Source organism: Marmota marmota, unplaced genomic scaffold (assembly GCF_001458135.2).
Source record: "Marmota marmota marmota unplaced genomic scaffold, marMar, whole genome shotgun sequence".
In the NCBI taxonomy this organism is placed as follows: domain Eukaryota; kingdom Metazoa; phylum Chordata; class Mammalia; order Rodentia; family Sciuridae; genus Marmota; species Marmota marmota.
This window is the reverse complement of record NW_026000079.1, coordinates 6318459-6344168: the sequence shown is the minus strand read 5'-3', so window position 1 is coordinate 6344168 and position 25710 is coordinate 6318459. Positions and strand designations below refer to the sequence as shown.

General features: G+C 35.6%; 1 protein-coding gene across 10 annotated transcripts in view; it reads right to left on the bottom strand.

The window, feature by feature from the left end:
* Positions 1-25710, bottom strand: part of Arnt (aryl hydrocarbon receptor nuclear translocator) — a 79732-nt gene that overhangs the window by 9526 nt on the left and 44496 nt on the right. For 4 of the 10 annotated variants that reach the window (XM_015502991.2, XM_015502990.2, XM_048814887.1 and 1 more), the window contains 11 exons: positions 25163-25207; positions 21540-21584; positions 19007-19220; positions 14611-14824; positions 13307-13409; positions 11640-11705; positions 11153-11238; positions 9129-9205; positions 7704-7838; positions 2857-2931; positions 1389-1540 (listed from right to left, as the gene is read on the bottom strand). In XM_015502991.2, coding sequence (XP_015358477.1) covers positions 1389-1540; positions 2857-2931; positions 7704-7838; positions 9129-9205; positions 11153-11238; positions 11640-11705; positions 13307-13409; positions 14611-14824; positions 19007-19220; positions 21540-21584; positions 25163-25207 — 1212 coding nt within the window. The remainder of the gene's footprint in view (positions 1-1388; positions 1541-2856; positions 2932-7703; positions 7839-9128; positions 9206-11152; positions 11239-11639; positions 11706-13306; positions 13410-14610; positions 14825-19006; positions 19221-21539; positions 21585-25162; positions 25208-25710) is intronic. The other 6 variants (XM_015502993.2, XM_015502994.2, XM_048814888.1 and 3 more) reach the window with 4 other exon arrangements.

Genomic DNA, 25710 nt, shown 5'->3' with positions numbered 1-25710 from the left:
AGAGCCAGTTTCAAAGCCAGTTCTACAAAAGTAGCTTAAATGAAAAAGAAGTAATCTGACAACTGATATCCATTAGGGTGAGTATAATAAAAAAGATAATGGTGAGTGTTGATAAGACTGTGGAGAAACTAAAATCTCCATGTTTTGTTGGTGGGAATGTAAAATGATGGGAAAGCTTTGAAAAACAGTTTGACACATCCTCAGAAGGTTAAATAGAATTACCATATGACCCAGAAATTCTACTCTTGGGTATATACTAAATGCTACTCTTGGGTATATACTAAGAGGAATAAAAACATATCCATTCAAAAACTAGTACAGAAATGTTCACAGCAGTGTTCTTAATAACCAAGAAGTATAAACAACCCAATGTCTATCAACTGACAAATAGTCAAAACCTGTTAAGTCCATACAACGGAGCATGTTTTGACAATAAAAAGAAAATACTGATACATGGTACAACATAAAAGACTCTTGAAAACATTATATTAAATGAAAGCTCAATCACAAAAGAACCACATATTCTGTGATTCTACCCATATGAAAATGTCTAGAACAGGTAAATTTATAGAGATAGCAAATCAGAGGGTGCATAGGACTTTAGAGGGAAGGGGAAGAATAGAGAATGACAGCAGGTACAGGACTTATTTTAGTGGGGATGAAAATGTTCTGAAATTAAGATTGTTGTAATTGTTGCACAACTGTGTAATATATTTTTTAAAAAACTGTACACTTTAAATGGGTGAACAATATGGTATGTGAAATGTATTTCAATAATTGTTTTTAAAAAGCTGAGAAAGAAAGCCCAAAGAGAGGAACAGAAACTTATGAAAGAATGGAATGTAACTATGCCCTGAGGCAAACCATGATCCATAGACCAAATCAGTCCACTGCTGATTTTTGTAAATAATAATAATAAAAAAAAATTGTAGCAGTCATGTTCTTTCATCATTTCTCTATGACTATATTCATCATGCAACAAAAGCAGAATTGAGTAGGTGCAATAAAACTGTATGGACCACAAAGCCTAAAATAATTACCATCTGTTCCTTCACAGAAAATGTATGCCGAATCCTGCTAGAGATCAAAATCCTGCCAGACTAAAGCAATAAACTAGTGTATGAAACAAAATCCTTTCTAGAAAGGGCCGATAAAATTAAAATATAAACCTTTTCATTTGAAGATGAAAGTCTCTGAACTTTTGCTTATTAAAATCTTATTCTACCTTGATCAACTACATCAAATCCTGTAAGAAGTTAGAAAATTAGAAACTTCAAACTAATGGTATTTACTTATGAAAACAAAGAAGAAAAGGAGATATCTTATAAGGCTAAGCAGACTGGGTCATGAGAAATCCCAACATTAGAAAAGGACTAAAGGGTACATACTTCACATTGGTGTTGGTACAAATGATGTACTCAATTTCATCAGAGTAAGGGTTCTGGAAAGTAAAGGAGCTGGTTCTCATCCAGAGCCATTCTCGGTTCTTAGATCGAAAACGGAACATGACAGACAGCACCTGGCCTTTTAACTTCACTACCTGAAAAGGTTTTCATGCCATCAGTAGAACTCAGAGATATTTTATAAAATTAAACAAAATTTCCCATTTCTATAATCCTAAAGTTCTTTTGTTGTTATCCTTCAAACACTCGTCTTTTTCAATGTTAAAACAATACAAAGGAGTGAAAACTAAGTTACTAAATAAGGGATATATTTATCACATTTCTTCCCAGGGTTCCAAGCTATCTAACCACAGTAGTCCAAGTCAAACAGCAATAACAATTATTTCCAGACAGAAATACTATTTCCCCAGTTTCCTTGAAAAGTCCATGAAATATACAATGAGCTACTATAGAATTCTACAACAGAAATTTAACTTTAATGACACTGAATATAGCTTATATACTATTCTGCAATTCCAGCTTTTCCTCCCAAACTGGAGAATTTGTTTTCACAATATCAATAAAGGTTTCTATATATAACATCAAGTTTGTTTTGCTTGTGTTTTAAAAGTTAAGTACCCCCCCAAAAAACATTAAAAGTAATTTTAGATTATTTTACTTTCTAGTCTCATGGAATAGAAAATAATCTTTCGATTCTCCCTAACAATAAAAAAAGCTAACAATATTAGCAAGTTAACATTTTTAAATTATATGTGTCAGGCACTGGGCTATATTCCTTATTTGTATTTTCTGGTTTTAAAATCTTCCCAAAGACCCTCTGAATTTACTTAAGTACTATTAGTATGCACAATGTTTTTATAAAGACACCACTAAAATGTAAAAAATTAATTGTGCAATATAAAATGAGGACCAATATCTAAAACCATGTCTAAATTCACAAAATATTTTAAGGAACTAAGGCCTAAAAATTATATTAAGAGTCAGAAATCGTTTAACTCTAATTACTTATAAAAGAACTCTGTGAAATAAATTTTTTACTGCAATCTAGAGATTAGTAAACCTACAATATTTTAAATACTTTGAAGACAGTTTCTTATAGATGGCTAACTGGATACAAAACAGTAAAGAACCAAAACCAAATAGAAATACCTTGAACACTAGCTATAATTTTAAAGTATTATATCTTTCTATTTCTTAAAAATATAGGTTAAGGGCTGGGGATGTAGTTACTAATGGTGGAGTATTCGCCTAGCATGTGCAAGACCCTACGTTTGACCCCCAGTACTGCTAAATAAATAAATAAATAAATACAGGTTAGTTCAAGGCACACAAAACTCTAATGCCTATTACAGTGTTCAACTAATCAGTGACCACTTCAACTAATCAGTATGAAGTAATGTGATATATAGATTAAAAATATGTATATTCAGACCCAAACCGGGAAAAAACTTACCTGTTGAAAGCTATCTCTTAGAAGCTGCTGGTCTTCAGGATGACAGAATTCTACAATATTCTTTCCTAAGAGTTCCTGGAAGGGAGAAAGAAGAGTAAGATACACATTTTATGGTCATCTAACTTTCCTGGTGAATCAGCTGAGGACTTGGACTTTGGACTTCTGTAATTATCCTAAGATGATATGTAAGTATGAAGGAGGTAAAAGTAAAGATTCCTTTGAGAAAAGACCATGGGTGCACCCTGATTACAGCAGGGGCCTGGGAAGTGGTTTCACCATGCTGAGCCACCAGGCACTCAGAGGCTACTGCAGCAGAGTTCCAGAAGGCTTGGCAACTGCTTGAGATGGCTGCAGACCTTGGCATCAACCAAGCGGTGCTGGTTCTGCAAGATGCTAAAATTAGGGGGTCAGGGAGGCTTCCACTAAGATTTCAAAGGAAGGCCTGGGAAGTCAGGAAAGTGTAGAAGGGTCAGAGTCCCTGCAGCCAGCCCCTGAGAAGTTGATGTGTAAAGATGTTAAAAAAATAAATAAATAAAGGAAATGGAAGCTGCAGTGGAAAAGTCTGAGATTAAGAGATGCCAGTGCTACGGGATATCTGTTGAGGAAAACTGCAGAAATTGAGGAGAAACAAACCAAGAGAAAGGTCATGTAGGCTACAACCACCAAAGTCATAGGGAAAGAACTACACAAGCCCTTTGAAGAGAACATCATGATGCCATGTGCCCCAGATGCTGGACCTGGAACTTATAGAACTTGCCCATCTGGATTTTGATCTTATTTAGGTTCCATCCTTTCTTTCTATGCCCCTATGTTTTGGTTTGTTTTTGTAGAAAGGATTGAACTCGACCACTGAGCCACACACATCCCCAGCCCTATTTTGTATTTTATTTAGAGATTGGGTCTCACTGAGTTGCTTAGTGCCTTACTTTTCCTGAGGCTGGCTTTGAACTTTCGATCCTCCTGCCTCAGCCTCCCAAGCCACTGGGATAACAGGCATGTGTCACCATGCCCAGCTCTAGGCCCCTATTTTCTTCCATGTGGAATGAAAATGTTTACTCTGTAGCATTATATATTAGATACATGTAACTTGCTTTTGATTTTTACAGGGGCTCATGCTGAGAGTTTGCCTTGAGTCTCAGGACTCTGAACCTGGACTTTTGGGTAGTGCTAAAATGTTAAGACTATGGGGACCCTTAAAAATGGACTAAATGAAGGCTGGGGTTGTGGCTCAGTGTAGAGAGCTTGCCTTGCACGCATGAGGCCATAGGTTTGATCCTCAGCACCACATAAAAAAATAAATAAATAAAAATAAAGATATTGTGACCATCTACAATTAAAAAAATATTTTTTAAATAAATGGACTGGACTAGGGCTGGGGATGTGGCTCAAGCGGTAGTGTGCTCGCCTGGCATGCGTGCGGTCCGGGTTCGATCCTCAGCACCACATACAAACAAAGATGTTGTGTCCGCTGAAAACTAAAAAATAAATATTAAAAAAATCTCTCTCTAATAAAAATAATAAAAATAAAAATAAAAAATGGACTAAATGAGCCAAGGGTATTGGTGCATGCCTGTAATGCCAGCAGCTTGCGAGGCTGAGGCAGGAGAATCACAAGTTCAAAGTCAGCCTCTGCAAAAGAGAGGTGCTAGGCCACTCAATGAGACCCTATCTCTAAATAAATACAGAATAGGGCTGGGGATATGGCTCAGCTGTTAAGTACCCCTGAGTTTAATCCCAAGTACCTCCCCCAACCCCCACCCCCAAAAGAAAAAAGAAAAGAAAATGGACTAAATGTATTTTTCATTGTGGGATGAGCTTCAGAGGTGAAATGATTAACCCACTGACATGGATTAAGTGAGTGGTAAATGTAGGAAGGTAGGGTATGGATGGAAGAGGTAGGTGACTAGGGGAGTGCTTTGGGGTTTATATTTTGTCCTGGTGAGCGAAGGTCTCTCTCTAATTGGCGTTGCCATTTGTTGAGCTGCTGCTTTCCTTTAGCATGCTCTTCTGCCATGATATTCTGAGTCATCTTAGGCCTAGAGCAGTAAAATCTAATGACCATGAACCAAACCTCTGAAATTGGGAGTCCAAATAACTTTGACTCTTCTAAAACACACACACATGAATAAAATGAAATGAATAAAACATGTAATCGGTTCCTTATAGGAAGCATAATAAATAGGGAACAAAATGACAGGGGAACTAAGGAGGAAGTAGACTCTCCAAGGGAAAACCCTCAGGTTAGAATGAAATACAAATAAGACGTAAATTCACAGTGATCTGTGAATTGTAGTGAGGCATATCACCAATGGTTTTAGAGATATTTCTGTACAAATATGGAAATTACTGTTTTAACATAGCATATTATTGAAATTTTATTAAAACCTTTTATTTAAAAAAATAAGTATGAAGGAAAAAATTAAAAAGATGGATCTGCTAAGCAGCTGGCTTCTAGCACATTTCTCCTTTGTTACAGATTGTACGTATAGTTCACATTTATAATTTACCCATTCTAAATGTATGATTTGATAATTCCTAATAAATTTATATAGTAGTACAATCATTACCACAATCCAGTTTCAGAACATGTTCATTGCATCAAAGGTTCTCTTTATCCAACCATTGACCTGCTTTCCAACTCTTTAGTTTTGCCTTTTCTAGAAATTTCATATAAATAGAATTATATAATATGCAGTTTGGGGTTTGGCTATTTTCACTGAGCATATTTTTAAAGTTCATCAACACTGTTGCATATATTAGTACTTTATTCCTTTTTATCATTCAGTGGTATTCTAACACAGATATACTATAGTTTGTATATTAACTCGTAAAATACTAATGTACATTAAGATTATTCCTATTTTGGGGCTATTATTAATACAGCTTTGAATATTTATGCACACATCTTTGTGTGAACATTTGTTTTCATTTCTCCTGGGTAGACATCCAAGAGTAGAACTGCCAAATTATAGGATATAATTGAGGTAAAATGATACCATTCTTTGCAGATACATTTCTAATCTCCTCATAGGTATTGTAGAGATATGCAGTTTTTTAGGAAACTATCAAAATGTTTTTGCAAAGTAGCTACATCATTTATACGTCTATCAACAATGTATGAGAGTTTTAGCTTTTCTACATTCTCATCAACACTTTTTGATTATAGCCATTCTGGTGTATATGATAGTATCTCATTGTGATTTTAATTTGCACTTTACTAATGACTAATGATTTTTTTATTTGTTCTTTTTAGATATACATGACAGTAGAGTGTTTTTTGACATACCATAGATACACGGAATATAACTTATTCTAAATGGAATCCCATTCTTGAGGTTGTACATGATGTGGAGTTCCACTGGTCATATATTCATGTACGAACATAGGAAAGTCATGTTTGGTTCATTCTACTGTCTTTCCGAAATATTTCCATCCCTTCTCCCCTCTCTTCATTCCCTTGTCTAATGACTAATGATTCTGTGCATATTTTCATATGCCATACATATTTCTTCTTTACTGAAATATCAAATCTTGTGTCCCTTTTATTAATTGCTTATCCTAAAGAGTTATTTATATATTCTAAGTACAAATTGTTTTTCAGCCATATGATTTGCAAATATTTTCTCCCAGTCTGTGCCTGATCTTTTCACCTTCTTCATGACTTCCTTTTTTGGTACCAGGGATTGAACCCAGGGGCGCTTAATCACTGGGCCACATCTCCAGCCATTTATTGTATTTTATTTAGAAATAGGGTCTTGCTGAGTTGCTAAGTGCCTCATAAGATGCTGAAGCTGGCTTTGAAATCACAATCCTCCTGCCTCAGCCTTCGGAGTGGATGGGATTACAGGCATGCGCCACCATGCCCCACCATGACTTCCTATTAAGAGAGTAAATTTTAATTTTGATAGAATTCAATTTATCAGTATTGTTCTTTGTAAAATCATGCTTTTAGTAGTATATGAAAAAAAATCTTTGCTTAACCCAGGGATACAAATACTTTCTCCTGGAAGTTTATTCATAACTTTAGCTCTGGTACATTTAGGTCTTTGAGTTGATATTTGTAGGTAGTGTGAAGTAAAGTCTAAGGTGTTTTTTTTTTTTTTTTTGGGTATGTCATTCGGATATCCCATTATTCTATCACTTTTTGTCAGAGAGATCTCTTTCCCCCACTGAATTATCTTGGCACATTTGCTGAAAATGGTTAAATACAAAAGTAAACTCTATTCTGGCCTATGTATCTACTGATCTATGTGTCTATCCTTACACTAATACTACATTGTCTTGATAACTTTAAGTTCTGAATCAGGTAGTGAAAACCTCCAACATTGTTCTTTGTTTTCAATCTCTCTTCTTTACTAACCATTTCACATAGTCACAGCCAAAAAAACCTCCCTGATTTCAACAGCTTTGAAAATGTATATAAGTCAATTCAGGGATAGTTCACTGGTTTGTTGAATGAGTAAATTGTAATAACTGGTGCTAAATTTGTGTATCTTATGGGTTATTATTCCTTTGGATAATTACATAAATTATTTAAAGATAGATATACAGTATAGCTAATTAAAATGAGTACTTATGAATTATTATCTGTTTAATATCAGTAACAAAAGACAAATAATATTTGTACCTGCTGCTCCCTCCCAGTTTCACAAATCATATTTCTCTAGATGTAGACAGCTTTGTTAAGAAGCTGAAGATAAATTTAGCTACTGATAGAACAGGATCATCTCTTTTTCTGAACTAGAGTTGTTTTGGCTATCTCTAGAATAAGATAACTATATAACCTCAACAATGGCAAGGGAAACACAGGCCTAAGTATCAGTAACATGACAGTTGCAGCTCCTCACCTGTGGCTGGTAGCCAACAGTAGCCACACAACGGTGATCCACAAAAGTGAATATCCCCTCAATGTTGTGTCGGGAGATGAACTCTGTTGGTTGGCAAACGTTACTCATGTCTGTACAGTTGGGAGAACTAGTTACCTATGAGTGGAAAGATAAAATTGAGTAAAATGATAACATTCTTTGCAGACACATTTCTAATCTCCTCATGGGAATTGTATAGATATGAGACTCACAGTTTTACAAACTTCCAAATTTTTACCTTGCATCCAGAAAGCAAAATAGCAGAGGGGCCACAGAATCTAGCTCTATTCCAATACATATACTCTACCAAGTTAGTAAAGTAAGGAAAAAATGAAAAACCCACTTCCTTTCAGCTGACTAGGCTGTGCTCATTATTCAGATAGGAAAATTATGGTCTAACAAACATATTCTATACTTTTAAAAAGAATCAAAACAATTATATTTCTCTATTGTTAGTCATGTAATGATAACATGAAAAGGATCCTTCCTTTTTTGTTCAGGGCCAAAGGAAATTAATTGGAAATAGAAAATTCAGCATCATAAAAGCTTAAGTCAAAAAGATAAAGGGAGTAGGGTTGCTGGCAAGTGCCTGTAGTCTCTGTATTTAGCAGGCTTATGAAGGAATAACACTCAATCCCGGGAATTCAAGATCAACCTAGACAACAGAGTAAGATCCCATCTCACCACCAACAAAAAAGAGAGAGGGCTGGGTTGTGGCTCAGCGGTAGAGTGCTCGCCTAACATATAAAAGGCACTGGGTTTGATCCTCAGTACAACATAAAAATACAACTAAGAGAAACATTAAAACTACAACTAAGAGAAATATTAAAAAAAAGAGAGAGAGAGAGAGAGAGAGAGATAAGAGGGCTTGGGGGACTATGGCTCAGTGGTAGAATGCACACCTAACATACAGGACATCCTGAGTTCAAACCCCAGCACACACACACCCACCAAACACACACAAAGTACCAAAAGACATAAGGGGAAAAGATTTCCCTCCATCATATTCCTTTATATATGTGTGTATGTGTGTGTGTGTGTGTGTGTACATGTGTGTGTATTATATACACATACACACATTTATTGGTTTATTGATTTATTGATTTTAGTTGTTGGTGGACCTTTATTTTATTTGTTTATATGCAATGCTGAGACTCGAACTCAGTGTGTCACACATGCCAGGCAAGCGCTCCACTACTAAGCCACAACCATAACCTGCTCCATCATACTCTTGAACTTCTGCTAAATCCAAGAGTAATAATGTTCATTAGGAATGCCAAACTTCTTAAATTTTTTGGACTTGTATGGAATCCTTAATTTGGCTCAATGGTAGAGTAAAATAAAATTAACATGAATAAGTACTGAAGGAGATTTCCTCTCACTTGAAAAAAATATACTCATACTTGCCTGCAATCTGCCAATGGCCACTAGGCAAAACTTGCTTCCCTGGCCAGCTTCTGGGTCGTCATCTGGGAGGGAAACACCTTTGAAAGGTGAAATAAAAAGGATTTAGAGATCTCAAACTCAAATGCCTTCAAAAATCAGGTGAGTAATAATTCAAAATACATTTAGGTATGAAAAATCTAGATATAAAGCAATAGTTGCACAATTACATAGAATTTACCATAAATGCCAATTGTTGTTTCAATGTTTATATGTATATAATTATTAATTAATATATTTTATCCATACTAATTATACTTAACTGGAAAGCAAGTCTCACCCAAAGTAGTCTTTAAAAAAAAATACATATTAAGGCAGCCATTCTGTGATTATATCATTGGCAGAGAACAGATATCTTGCCTTACCTGTGACTTTTAAAGTAAATAAACAATGAAAATTGACTATAACAAACACCAATAATTATTTATGTCCCTCGGTCTTTTCCACTGTTTTACCTGGAAAGCCACTGTTTTACCTGGAAAGGGAAGAAGAGTACATTTCCCCCCATTCTTTCTAAGGTTATTTTCTATTTATCCAAGAAGTTAGCATTTCCTTAATAGCTATACAGAAGTATGAAATATCACCACATACCTTAAAAGTATGATTTATACAATATATAGACTAAAAAATGCAAACATTACTACTTGTATCACTTAAAATTAATTTTTCTTAATTATATTAAGTAGCATTTACTGGGTGCCTGCCATATGTCAAACAATGGGTTGGAATGCTTTCCTTATATTAAATTTAATCCTCACAATAAACCAATATAGGAGAGAAGACTGACAAAAAATTCAAGCAATTTACCCTAAGTTGTATGTACTGCTAATAAATAACAATGCTAGAAATCAAATCCAAGTTTTTCCAAATTGAAGTTTAATCTCTACCCAAATATACCACCTTGCCTCTCTTTTCTCTTAGTTTCTGTCTACCCATCTGGCAGGGAAGGAATGAGGTTGATATGATTTGGAAACTTTCACAAGTCAATTTAAAAAGCTGTTCCTTGTACTCCAACCTCCTTGGTCATATTTCATTTAACCTCAAATTCAAATAATCTAATCTACTCACAGTCTGATTTAAAGCCTTTGCAGACTACATTCTCTTTATAAGTTATTATATTTTCCCTTTGTTCCTCAAGGTCTTGCACCTATTTTACAAAGCTTTCCCAATTAGTTACATGAAATGCCAATGTTTCTTTACAACAATTAGTTAGAACATAGGTATCCAGTATACATTATTATGAATTTGCACATTTAGAATTTACAAAGCTCAGCTTGGGATCGGGTTGTGGCTCAGTGGTAGAGCACTTGCCTAGTATATATGGTGCACTGGGTTCAATCCTCAACACCACATATAAAATAAATTTTAAAAATAAAGGTATTGCATCCATCTACATAAATAAAGGTATTGTGTCCATCTACAACTAAAATAAAATAAAAACTACAGTCTCAAGCCAGAGGCACTGGTACATGCCTGCAATCCCAGTAACTTGGGAGGCTGAGACAGGAAGATCACAAGTTCGAGGCCAGCTTTAGCAATTTAGTGAGTTCCTCAGCAACTTCATGAGATCCTGTCTAAAAAAAAATACCTTAAAAAAAAAAAAGCAAAAACCACATCCTAAGTGGGTCATGGTGGTGCACACCTGTAGTCCTAGCTACTCAGGAGGTTAAGGCAAAAGGATCACTTGAGCCCAGGAGTTCAAGGCCAGCCTGGGCAACACAGTAAGACTTTGTCTCAAAAAAAAAAAAGAAACATATTCTGTAACATAGAAATAATGAGTTATTTTCAAATTTAAGTAATTCTTCTCCCCAACTGGAATATCAACTCAGTGATGAATGAGAAGTAGTCTTCTCCATCTGTCCTATTATCTTTCAACTTACAGCAAAGTACACTGCATATACCAGATATATAGTAAATGCTGATGATTTGCTTGGACTCTCTGAGGAACCAAGCGCACCAAGGGAGAAATCACTATCCAATTTTCCTACCTGCTGGAGGCCAGGCCTTGATATAGCCTGTGCAGTGGACCACAACAAAATGAGGCTCCCCATCCTTCACAGAGCCAAGTCCATTCCTAAAAGAGTTAGAGGAGTCAGGAGAAAAACCTTACAAAGTAAATCTTAAAGGGAAATGCTGCCCTTAATACCTTTAAATTTAGACTCTTGGGTGTTTAGAAAACAGGATAATAAGTGCTTGGACCTTTTCACCAAAGAGTGACCACCATAATTTTAAGCCTTGCCAAAGCAGAACAATTAAAAGGTACTGCAGCAAGAGGAAAATAGGTAAAGAAGTAGGCAGCTTCCAGTTTTTTAGGATGAGCAAGTGAACCTTTAAAGTTCAGCAAACTACTACCAGTAAAAAAAGTGGGAAATGAGGAAGAAGAGTAAGGGCTGCTAAAGAAAGGACTACAGTTAAGTTGGGTGAAAAAGTAAAGCTCTTTGTCATCCCTTTGGTTTTCACTACTTAGGACCTCACCTGCATCTGTTCCTCACAAAGCTTAATCTATTCATGGAGACTGAGTCCACAGCGCTATTGCCACACCTGTTTCAATGAACAGAGAGATTAAAAGCAGCCAGGCTGCATGATCAATGAACTTTCCATAGTAACAGCAGGATAACAGGCTCTGGATACAACCAAACACAGAAAACAAGTTAACAGTGCTCTTAACAATAAGGATGGACAAAGATAAACCAAGTCTGGTATTTCTAAAGCTTACAACTAAGAATTTAAATTTAAAAAAAAAAATGTGTCATATGTTCTTCAAATGTGAAGATTCTCTATATCAAAAACTGGTGGAGCTTTCCTATAAAGAACCAGATAGTAGCAGGAGACAGTGGCTCATGCTTGTAATCCCAGTAACTCAGGAAGCTGAGGCAGGAGTATGGCAAATTCAAAGCCAGCCTTAGCAACTCAATGAGGCTCTTTGCAACTCAGCAAGACCCTATCTCAGAATAAAAAAGGGCTTGGGCTGGGGTTGTAGCTCAGTGGAAATGTAGCTAGTATATGTGAGGCACTGGGTTTGATCCTCAGCACCACATAAAAATAAATAAATAAAATGGAGGTATTGTGTCCATGTACAACTAAAAACAAACAAAACAAAACAAAAAAAAGGCGGAGGCAGGGTGGGAGGACGAGAGATGTGGCTCAGTGGGTAAGAACCCCTGGGGTTCAATAGCTGGTACCAAAAAAAAAAAAAGGAACCCAGATAGTAAATATTTCCAGCTTTGTGGGATATACATCTGTTGCAACCAATTACCTATGACATTACAGCATGAAAGACACCATATGTAATATGTAAACAAATGGGCATAGCTATGTTCTCATAAAACTTTATTTACAAAAAAAGAGCTGTGGTTTGCTGACTCCTACTCTTCATTAATCACAACCTAATCTATCTACTACAATTCATTACTCTTTATCTTATTCCTGCCTATGTCTTTGCATTAGCCATGTCCATTATGCTGGGATACTACCTCCAATCCTACTTTCCCACTCATTTCTTTAAAATAAAAACAACAAAACTTACATAGTTTAATATATTCCATGCTCTGTTCTAAATATCTTTACATATATTAATTCATACAATCTTCATAACAACTTCATGAGGTCAGACTGATATTACCTCCAATATTAAATGATAAAATCAAAGCACAAAAAAGTCAGGTGATTTCTCTGAGGTTTCAAAAGTAGGGTCAAAGCCAGAATTCAAATCCAAAGAATACTTTGGATTAGAACAAAATCCAGCAGTTCGAATCTAGAGGCTACTCTAAACCACTATTCATATAATATTCAATTTTGTAGTTTTCCCAGGAAATCTTGCTTTGAATCCATTTTTTAATCAGCAAAATGGTAACCATGAATCTTAACCTATAGGGTGGCTGAAGGGATGCTATAACAGACATAAAGTACTGATCACATTGTTTGGCATAGAAGGGATTCAGATAATTCAGATAATGTTAGTTCCCTTACCAAATACTTTATTCTATGCTATAATTCACCTAGGTCTTGTACAGTTAAAATTAATTCAACTGAAGCTTGGATTTAAAATGTTAATTTCTCTGACAGAAAAAAATAAAAATAAAAAAATAAAAGCCTGAGCTCTTGAGGCTATGCCAAATTGTAATCCTCAGCCTAACACTTACCTCATTCGGCAAATGAATGATCTCCTTGAACCCATACACATTCTCATAGAAGACTGCTGACCTTCCTTTTTCACTGTTCCAGTCTTTAGATCCAGAATACGCCCTGAAGAAAGATGTGAAGAACAATCTGGAGTGCAATCTCGTGAGTGGGAAAGGGCAGAATACTAAAAGCAAGTATAAATCCTATTCACCCTCCAACCTCCTTGCTTATAACAGAATAGACCAAGCCGAAGGCAAATTTTTTCAAGTCTAAATTATTTCAATTCTCATTTAAGTTCAAAGGCAGCACTGAAAATAACTGTGCAAGGGAAGGTAGAAGTGGAAAGTAGTAGTAGAGATGCAAGAGGCAAAGCTATACTCTCATTCCTGATTAGATAAACACAAAAAGTAAACATCATTGGTTTAAAAACACAAATTTTTTTTAGTTGATGATGGATACAATACCATTATTTTATTTATTCATTTTTATGTGGTGTTGAGAATCGAACCTAAGCAAGTGCTTTACCATTGAGCCACACCCCAGTCCAAAAAACATGTATTTAATATGCTTCATAAACATACATCTGTCTCAATGTTTGGGGAAAAGGAAGAACTAAAAAAAGAAAAAAGAAATCTAGAAATACTTAAAAGAGGAAAAAACTAAAAAACTAAAGACCAGCATTAATATGATGTTTGGGGACTGTTCTGTATTTTAACCAGCAGTTTTTAATCTGCTTCTACTTTAAAATTTTTTCCTACAGTTGCTTGGGAACAAATATGACTTTTTTCCTTCTAACAAACTTTGACAAAAGGACTGAATAGCATTAAAATGGGGGAATAGATGTAGGGGAAGGGAACAGTACAGATACAAACAAGGACTACAAAATACTACTTTATTCATTGACCAATAACAACTCCCACATAAAATAAAAATCTGTTATCACAGAGTCTACCATAAAGCCAAGAACAAGCGGATAGAAAAAAATACCATGAAATTATTCACACAAATGATATAGAAGCATAGATGACTCTTTTAATATGGAGGAAGATATTTTAAGCATCGAGTTTACTGTATCATTTACAATAATATTAAGGTAAAAATGAACTTTTATATGAGCATAATCACTAAAGAAACATTTTCTAAGGATGAATCACAAACTAGATAATCTTCATGTGGATAAAAAGAACTGATTATATTCATTAGAGAAGAAAATACTAGAAGCTTTGCCAGATCCAACAAATAAATTTAAGAGCTTTAAATACCTGTGATGCCTCAGAAAAATAAGAAAAAATTCTCATTCATTTCACATCCCTGTAACTCTCACCTGTCAGGGCATTTTCCGATGTGGAAAGCTGCTCCCGAAGTTTATCCACATCATCTGGGTGCACCTGATCATAAAGTGTGCTGCCAAACCATTCAGACTGTGGCTGGTTCAAAACAGGAGTCACTGAATCAGAGACATATACCACCCGGCCTGTCTCACATGAGACAATAAACAGAAAGCCATCTGCTGCCTCCAAGATCAAATGTTTCAGTTCCTAACCAAGGAAAAAAAATCAATATTTTAATATTTAAAATAAAGTTAATATTGAACTCTGAAAAGACAAATATTTCTATAGAGGGGAAAAATAAGATCCTTCATGCCGTATGTATACTTCTATAAGCAATTGCTGACTCATACCTGATTCACAGCCACAGGTTTCCACCCTAAATGAAATTACCTTCATTGACAACAAAGTTTTTTCAATAGCTACTTCTTCAATTGTTGCTACTACTTCTCTATGTTGCTATCCACACCTCTTTCTTCCTCTTTATCTCAGGACTCAAGAGGGGAACAAAAAGGGTTACCACCAACAATAATCTACTTTTTCTAATACCCTTTATTTATTTATTTTTATACGGTGCTGAGGATCGAACCCAGGGCCTCGCACGTGCTAGGCGAGCACTCTACCACCGAGCCACAACCCCAGCCCAACTGACTTTTTTTTTTTTTTAAATATTAATTTTTTAGTTTTCGGTGGACACAACATCTTTATTTGATTTTTATGTGGTGCTAAGGATCGAACCCAACACCCCGCGCATGCCAGGCGAGCGCATTACCACTTGAGCCACATCCCCAGCCCCCAACTGACTTTTTAAAAAAATATGTTTTTGTTATAGATGGACACAATATCTTTATTTATTTATTTTTATGTGGTACTGAGTATGGAACCCATGTGCTTGGCAAGTGTTCTACCACTGAGCTATAACCCCAGCCCCAATAATAACTTCCAATAACTTCTTGATCTCATGTTCTCTGGTCTCTTTTTAGGATCTTCTCAGCAAATATACACACTTTCTCTTTCCCTTCAGGCCTATTAACACGATGTTTCCTCAATTCTATATGAATCTTCCCTCAAGTTGGTCAGAATGTTCATTGCCAACCTTATATGTTCCAAAAATAATGTTACAGTCAATGACTCTATTCTCTTTCAATTATTTCTCAATCCCACTGCAATGATCACTCTAATATATTATAATTTTTTTTAGTTGTCTATGGACGTTTATTTTATTTATATGTGGTGCTGAGGATTGAACCGAGTACCTCACACATGCTAGGCAAGTGCCCTATCACTGAGCCACAACCCCAGCCCTATTAATTTTTTGAAGGAGTTTACTAATGACCTCCTAATGGCCAATTCAAGTCCCTTTTCCTGGGTTTTTATTATTTTTTTAATTCAATCTCTCAAAGAAATCTGATGATGTCCATTCTAGCCTAAAAATTTTATTTTTCCCTAGATGCTTCTGATTCTACACTCCAATTTTTGCTTCTTCAGACCCTCTGTCCTTTGTTCAAGTCTTTTTTTCTTTTTGGTACCAGGGATTGAACCCAGGGACGCTTAACCAGTGAGCCATAACCCCAGCCCTTTCGATGTTTTATTTTGAGACAGAGTCTCCCCTAAGTTGCTGAGGCTGGCTTTAAATATACAATACTGGGTTGGGGCTATGGCTCAGAGGTAGAGCGCTTGCCTACCATGCGTGAGGCACTGGGTTCGATCCCCAGCACCATATAAAAACAAAATAAAGATATTGTATCCACCTATAACTAAAAAATAAATCTTTTTAAATAAATAAACAAATAAATATACAATCTTCCTGCCTCAGCCTCCCTAGCCTCTGAGATTACAGACATGTACCTACCACCATGCTTGGCTCAAATCTTAAATGTAGACAATCCCAAGATTTTATTCTTTATTCATACCACTGTTTCTTCTTAGGTTTTATACATCCCCAGAAAACCTTTTTTTTCTTTACTTGAGCTTTCAGTAAACCTAATTTCCAAGTATCTGTTATATATTTCCAAGTAGATACTGTAACTGCAACTCAATGTCAACATCTCAAAACCACAATCATATCCATGTCCAAAATATAATCATCTGTGTTCTTCCAGCATTCCCTTTCTTAACAGCATCCTCCTAGGCTAGAAATCTAACTACTCTCCCTCCCATTCCAGTTTTCTCAATTCTACTTTCCAATACTATGTCACTGTCCTAATCATCCTATGCTAAGACAAATGACATGATCTTAATAATTTTACTCCCTCCAATCCATCTTTAAAATGCTATAGGTACATTAAACACATTTTTTAATGGCTCCTCCCTGCCTAACAATTAAGATCTAAATTCTTTAAAACCTAAATATTCCATCATCAGGTCCAAGCCTATCAAAATCTAAACTACTTGATTTTCCTTCAATAACTCACTTTCACACCTCTAAATTTTTGTTCAAGTTATTCCCAAAATCTATAATACTTTTCCCCATGTCCTCATTTTCTTTATCTCATTTCTACAATCCTCATTATTATACCTTTATTATAGAACAGATTTCGTGTTTATGTATTTATTTACATGTCTGTATCCAACAGTGACTATATCTTTTATCATTCTTTGTATTTCTCATAGTACAAAGCACTTGGCTTGCCCACAAAAGGTGTGCTAAACTGATATTTGCAAACTACTAGTATTTGTGTACTGACAGAGCAAATTACCTGTTTCAATGAACAGTATAAAAATTAGCTATACGTGCTTTCCAACTGGCCACCCTGTTTGCAGGATTCTTAATTCCTTTCTCCCAAACATTCCTTCACTTTTTCTAATTCTTCGGTTTTTAACATTGGCATTACAGGTGAATTTGTTCTTATTTATACTTCCTGTATTTTCCAAAATGATCATTGGTTATTTTTTTTAATATTTATTTTTTAGTTGTAGTTGGACATAATACCTTTATTTTATTTATTTGTATGTGGTGCTGAGGATCGAACCCAGGGGCTCACATGTGCTAGGCGAGCGCTCTACCACTGAGCCACAACCCCAGCCCTCATGGGTTATTTTTAATAATCAAAATAGAACATATTGGGGCTGGGGTTGTGGCTCAGTGGTAGAGGCACTGGGTTCAATCCTCGGCACCACATAAAAATAAAGTAAATGTTATTGTGTCCACCTATAACTAAAACAAATATTAAAAAAAAAAAAAAAAAGATCATGTCTTCCTTAACCACCCTCATTCAAGTCTGGCCATTCTTATCACTTTAGCCATCCCTCCATTATATATTTATCTAGTCACACACAAATTATTTTTTTTAATGTTTATTTGCAGATGGACAAAATACCTTTATTTATTTTATTTATTTATATGGTGCTGAGGATCTAACCTAGTGCCCCATGCATGTGAGACAAGCACTCTTCCACTGAGCCACAACCCCAGCCCACTCACAAATTATTACCAAAGAAAAAAAGACCATTTTCTTCTCTGTATGCATCTTCCTATCATGCTCCACTTGTGTGTGTTTATTGCCTCTCACATATTTATATTCAGACTGAGTTCTTTAAAGGCAAGAAGGATTTCTGCCTTATTTTTCTCATACTGCATCAAATGTGAGAGCACATCCCTGAGCGGCAATGACTGCCTAGCCAGGAGCAGTGGCCCATGCCTATAATCCCAGTGGCTTGGGAAGCTGAGACAGGAGGATCGCAAGTTCAAAGCCAGCCTCAGCAAATTAGTAAGGCCCTAAGCATCTTAGCAAGACCTTATTTCAAAATAAAAAAGGGCTGGGGATGTTGCTCAGTGGTTAAGCAACCATGGGTTCAATCCCTGGTACCAAATCAAAAACAAACAAACAAAAAATCAATTATCAGACTCTTCCTATTACTTCTTTCATCCTCAATAACCCTAAAAACAATTGGTTCCATGGACATGGTAATCTCTTCTTTTGGGGATTATACTGTTCTTCTAAATTACAGGTTGTATTTATGAGATGAATTCTAAAATGCCTAGAAGGCTGGATATGGTGGCTCACACCTGTAATCCTAGTGGTTTGGGAGGCTGAGGCAGGAGTATCACAAGTTCAAAGCCAGCCTCAGCAACTTAGCAAGGCCCTAAGCAACTCAGCGAGACCCTGTCTCTAAATAAAATATTAAATAGGGCTGGGGATGTGATCTATGGTTAAGCACCTCTGGGCTCAATCCCCAGTACATAAAATAAAATAAAATACCTACAAACTTGCTAAATAATTTTCACAACTCTTCTCTGCTTTTTATCACCCAATGCTTACTAACACTATAGCCAAGTACTGAAACTCTTTTTCCCATGGTCTGAATTTTTCCTGAGGAGCTACATTCTTGTCCAAATGAATCAAAACTTTCAACAGATTCCAGACTCTCACAGTTCTAAGTCCCAGAGACCTGATCAGTGAGGAAAGATGGCTTATAGGAACCATCAGTGGATGTGTTGCCAGTTCCTCTCAAGGACTTCATGTGAGAAACTGCCATGCGTAAGATGGTTAGCTTGTCTGGTTTTCGAGCCAGGGCACTACAGGTGGGTACCATGTCTGACAGTTCAGTGATGTAAGCTGTCATCTTGTTCCGTCGTCGCCGTTCAATTTCACTATGATTTTCCCTGTATGAAGAAAGAAAGGAGAAGCCCCATCCAGGTGATCACATCTGGTCATTTGGTAGCAGGGAAAGTAATGTGGATACCAAGTGAGCTGCTGAAGAATGTCATATTTTAGTTTAATGATGCTTAAGTCTCAGAAATTAAAATAAGGTTTGCCAACCTCATGCAGAGCAAGCATGGAAGAGAATTTACAGAGAATAAGCAGATATCAAACTCCTCCCTCCATCTCCTGGGAACATCACATCCTATGTAAACTACCACTCCTTAGAACAAAAGTGTTTTAAGAAATGATAGCATTTATAAATGTTAGTTTCACTCACTTAAGTTCCCAAATGACAAATAATCTCAGCTTGGCTGATTAAATATTTCCTAATTTAATTTTTTAAAGGATAGAAAATAAAATGACCAATTTTTGCTAACTCAAGTATATTGCTCAATAGCTGATATAAGAAATAATAGCATAGATATTAAGGGTCTATAAAATGTTACTTTGCTGTACACTTCTCTCTTAAAACATGAGAAGGCAAAATTGAAAGATCTGAAGTTTTATTTGTCCCATTATGCACAAAAGTCCTATCTTCTGAGTGTGGTGCCAGTGCACTGAACTTAAGACACTGGCAGATACCAAGTGGATCCCCATCTGGGACTAAGTGAGTTGAAAAGCGGGTGCTTAAAGGCCTGGAGACAATTTGGATCGCACCATGATAAGTACACCACATCTCTAAAAAATGATTCAGCTCAAAATTGAGACAGAATGATATCACTGTCAAAAGGAATAACTCAGTAGTTTTCAAGTAGGAATTCTGAAAAGTCCAGGAGGTTTCTCAGTGTCTTCAATGGAGATAACTCAAGGAGAGACCAAATTACATACTGCTTATCTGCTTCTACTTGAGCAGCTTTGTTTAATCACCTTTAAATTCTTCTATTACCACTTCAGGATTCTACTTGAACAGCAGTTCTTTGTCAAAAAAAAAAAAAAAAAAAAAAACTAACAAAAACAGCCTACTAATCCAAAAAAAAATTTTCTTTTTTATGAGACGAGTAAACTGAAGTCAAGTGACTTTTCCCAGGGCAGCCCTCAGTCCCAACATAGTGCTTTCCTCACCACATCATGCTGAATCAGTTTTCTAGAGATTGAAAGTGTTAGTAGGAAGCATGGGTTGAAATGGTAGCAAAATGAGCTTGTGGCACAGCTCATAGAGGTAAATGAGAGAAGGGGAAAAATTGTAAAAATAAGTGTTTGTATCAATGATGTATTTCCTACTAAGGCATCCCAAGTTAGACCAGAACAGAAAAGTTTGAGTACATATCTTCTGCAGTATTTCTATGTTATAGATAATAGTCTCAAAAGAGAACTCTACAATTTTCTTTCCAAATGGCAAAAAGGTTTCACCACATAGGTTTGTTTATTTATTTGTTTATTTGGGCGGAGGTACCAGGGATTGGACCCAAGGTCACACAACAGCAAAGCCAATATATACTGTAAATTAACATGATCTGAACAGACAAAGCCACATCCCCAGTGCATTTTAAAATTTTTTTTCTTCTGAGAAAGGGTCTTGCTAAATTGCTCAGGGCCTTGCTAAGTTGCTGAGGCTGGCTTTGAAACTTGAGATCCTCATGCCTTAGTCTCCTAAGCTGTTGGGATCACAGGCGTGTGGCACCGCACCCAGCTAGGTCCACTCACTTTTAGTTACTTTGCCTGAGATACCTAAAATTTGATTCTAAGTCTTCCCTGTATCCAAAAGATTTCTGACAGTAAGTCTAGAAACTTGATTATCTAAATAGGCACAAGGGAGTTAAAACTTTTTGGGAAATCACAGTAAGAATTTGATCACCAAAGCAACACCAGTAAGTGACATAGTAATCTAGGCTGTGAATCTACATAGGAAAATACAAGTGAGTTTTCTAGAGAGACAAGAGTAAATGCTGAGGTGTATACTGGGAAGAAACTACAAATACAGGTATGTTTATGGTTTTCTGATTTTAAAAAAAGTATTCCCTGCTAAAGAACCAACTAGCACAACTGAATTATTTCTAAATCCTTTTGATTCTGTGAAATTTTGTGCTGAGATAAAGAAGGAAAGAGAAAACTTAAAACTCATAGCAATTAAATTCCTAAGTAAAATTCCCTCAACTCACCCACTTTCTGATGGGGGAAGCCAAAGTTCCTGTTACACTCAAACTTCTAAAAAATCTTGTCCTCTCTTGCCACAGATAAGGAAAAAATACAAAGAGAAAGGGGAAGAAAAGATAGAGTAAGAAAAAGGATAGGAAAGCAGCATCATCCGCTTCATCATGCTAAAGACACTGTTCTCCTACCTGGCAAGTCTCTCTTTATCCGCAGAGCTCTGCTCATCATCCGACCTAAAAACAGAATTAATGAACTAAGCTAAAATTAAAACAAAAAGGATGGATGGAAAAAAAGGAAGGAATGAAGGAAAGAAAAAAGAAGGAAGGAGAAATGGGAAAGGGAAAGAAAGGAGAAAAGAAAAAAGAAACAAAACACATGTAGAGAAGTGGAGGAAATGGAAATATGCACCAGAACCTTGCCTGCAATCTACAAAACCATCTGTTAGGACAGAGAAAAAGTAACTTACAAGATAAATGTCAAAATAAAAGCAAAGCCAATATATACTGTAAATTAACATGATCTGAAAACAGAAAGCATTTTGTAAATCAATCTCTTTAGAGACCAAAGATATACAGAGCTTAAACAAAAAACAACAAAGGAAATTCAGGAATATGCTTCTCAAATATTGCTCCCAATCTGGAAAGAAAATTATACTCATAGGAGCTATTCTATAATAAAAAAAAAAATTAAAGACAGAGTAAATTGAAGAAGGGTTGTCAAAACAAATGATCTCAAATAGTCAACCCCTACACACACACATACACTCAGAATAACCAACCATATTTGAGTGGAGAAATTATGTAACTAAGACCTAAGTTTCTGGCATATCCTTTATCACTGATGTGTTCCTAAAGTAATTCTTACTTCCAATTCAGTCACTTTACCATTTTCTGTGGAACAGCCGTAACATGGCTGGATCCTCAGTATCAACTCTTCCTCCCCTAGAGGAGGACAAAGGATTATCACTACATTTTTCCAGAAAACAGACACTGTTAAGAGTGGATGGCCACTGAAAAAATATCAGGGTATGTATTGGCAGGTCAGTGTATCTGTACTCAACTCTATTTCAGATAGATAATCCTCAAGCAAAATGTCTAAATATTGCATATTAACAGGCTTAAATTTTTAGTTATTAAAAATGACTATAACTATGATACACACTTGTAACCCACTCTTACTGAGGAGGCTAAGGTACCAAGATTAATTGAGCCTTTGAGCCCAGGAGTTCAGTAAGTCTTTGATCTATCTTGTGTTAACTTTTGTGTGCCAAGAGTTTGTATTGATTTTTGTGTCCCATGGGTTCAATATATTCTTCCACATGTAGATATCCAGATTTTNAAAAAAAAAAAAAAAAAAAAAAAAAAAAGGCAGCAATGACTTCAGCAATATATAGGGAAATTTCTAATGAGATGGTCAGTACAACAAAAGATATACAAATTAACATAGCAATTATAAGAAGCATGCAAAAACTGTATATATTGATGAGGGAAAGATTATATATATATATATATAAAATGAATTCTATAGGCTATTAAACATTTTAGAGTTTCACGTTCCTTGAGTTATTATCTCTACATAGTTCCTTAACAAACTATGTTTTTTTTTTTTCAAGAAGTTGAGAAAATTCATACTTGTTCAGCCTTTCAAGACTCTTTATTGAATTCCCAAGGATATGTGAGGTTAACTACCTTAACACATCATGTCTTAAAGGAATAAGTGTTTGTAATAAATATGTAAATTCCTATTACTACTCCTATTACTACAGAACTGTAATCCTTTATGTACTCTAATATTTCTGAATAAGACATATGAATATGTAAACATTCACATTATGCACTACAAATGAAAACTAAAATAGTTCAAAGTTCATGTTTTCATGGCTTTTGAGAATTTCAATCAACAGAATATGGACCTATACCATCTATACTAATTGATGGCTTGACTTTTTTTTTTTAGTACCAGGGATTGATTGAACTCGCAATTCTCCTGCCTCAGCCTCCTGAGCTGCTGGGATTACAGATGGCTTGACTTTTTTAAGCAGTTTGAAAAACGATTCCTCAAACATCTATGTTTAGCTTCTCATTTTATAAGTGGTTCACAGCCAGGCATAGTGGTGCACACCTATAATCTCAGCAACTTGGGAGGTGGAGGCAAAAGGATCACAAGTTCAAAGCCAGCCTCAGCAACTTAGTGAGGCCCTAAGCAACTTAGCGAGACCATGTCTCTAAATAAAATATTTTTAAAAAGGGCTGACGATGTGGCTTAGTGGTTAAAGTGCCCCTGGGTTCAATCTTTAGTACAAAAAAAAAAAGTGGTTCACATTCTAGACTTTATAATTAGCTACTTCAAGTAGGTTTTTTTTTTTAATATTTTTTTATTTATTTGCAGGGCTAAGGGCCTCAAACGTTAGGCAAATGTTCTGCCGCTGAGCTACAGCCCCGGCCCTTCAAGTAGGTTTGATAAATAAATCATTCATTTTTTTAAATAAATTTTTTAGCTGTAGATGGACACTATACCTTTATTTTATTTATTTAGTTTTATGTAGTGCTGAGGATGGAACCAAGTGCCTCACACTTACTAGGCAAGTGCTCTACCACTGAGCCCCTGCCCCAGCCCAAATAAATTATTCTTAAAAAACCTCTTATATTCATTTTTTTTTCCTATTGCCATAATTCTGGCCCAAACACTCAGGATTTTACAGCTGTCTTATATTTCAACAGCTTCTACCTACTTCCGTGACTTCTGTCCTTCTCTTTAATCAATTCTATATGCTATCACAAAAATATCCCTACCAAGTATTTTATATGATATTCTCTAATTCAAAGCCTGTGATAGCATCTTTTTTTTTAAATTTTTTTAAATATTTATTATTTTTTAGTTTTCGGCGGACACAACATCTTTGTTTTTATGTGGTGCTGAGGATCGAACCCGGGCCGCACGCATGCCAGGCAAGCGCGCTACCGCTTGAGCCACATCCCCAGCCCCTGTGATAGCATCTTACTGCTTCAAAATGTTTGAAAATTTTCTGCCTGATATTTCTTAGTTCTCCAAATGATTGTTTCTCACAGTGGTTTCCAGATGGACAGCATCAGCAATGAATAAATACTAAGTGCTCCGTTAAGTACTGTACTTTGAAATAGTAAGATTTTAACTTTTTTGAGGTTGCTACAAACTTAATTTTTTAAAACAGAAAAAACTTACTGCTTAATCATATATAATATGAACTTTCTAAAAGAAAAACAAGTATCTGAGTTGAGAAGGATTTAGTGCTTAGTAAAAAGTAAGTACACTTCATCATCTTGATAAATCATCTTAAATAAATTTATCTTAATCAAAATTCCATTCTTTACAAAAAGTTCTCTATCACCATTTTTTAATAAAATATTAATTTATATATATATATTATTAGTTGTTGATTGACCTCTATTTCATTCATTTATTTATATGCAGTGTTGAGAATTGAACCCAGTGCCTCACACATGCTAGGCAAGTGCTCTACCACTGAGCCACAACCTTCTTCTATCATCATTTCTTAAAGAATAAAACACATTTATCTATACAGATTTTCTAGTGTCTGTACTAATTTAATAATAAATTCATATAAATCCATAGTTTGTGTTCTTGTGGACTCCTAGCAAAAACACTCCTATAACTATAACATATATAGAAAAGCAACGTATAAAATATACCATTAGGTTTGAAGCTGAATCTTTCAGAATAGGAAATTCACTCTCATCCAGATGAAATGAAAACTCAGTATGGTTGGATTGCCTACTCCTAAAAAAAGGAACAAAATAATCTACTACATTACCTGGCAAACCGCTCCTTATCATTAGACAGCTGATCGTCATCACACCTGAAGTAGAAAAAAATGGGTTAATTCAATACACTTGTTTTACATCTATTTCTGAAATGAAAACTAGGAAGAAATAAAAATATTAAACAGGAAAAAAAAGCCAATGGAAAAGAATTGTGAAGCAATGGCAATTAAATAACAGCATCCCACAGAACTTAAAAAAATCTGTGACTACATTTCTAAGGTTTCCAATGGCTTCATTACTCTTAACTTATCAGACACACAAAAACAAGATGATGGGGGCTGGGGCTGAAATGGCAGAGCGCTTGCTTAGCATGTGTGAGGCACTGGGTTTGATCATTAGTACCACATATAAAAATAGGCAAATAAAATAAAGGCATGCTATCCATCTACAATTACAAAAATAAAAACTTTACAAAGAACAAGATACGGGCTGCTGGGTGTGGTGGCACACACCCGTCATCTGAGTGGCTCAGAAGGCTAAGGCAGGAGGATCACCAAGTTAGAAGCCAGCCTCAGTAATTTAGAAAGGTCCTAAGCAA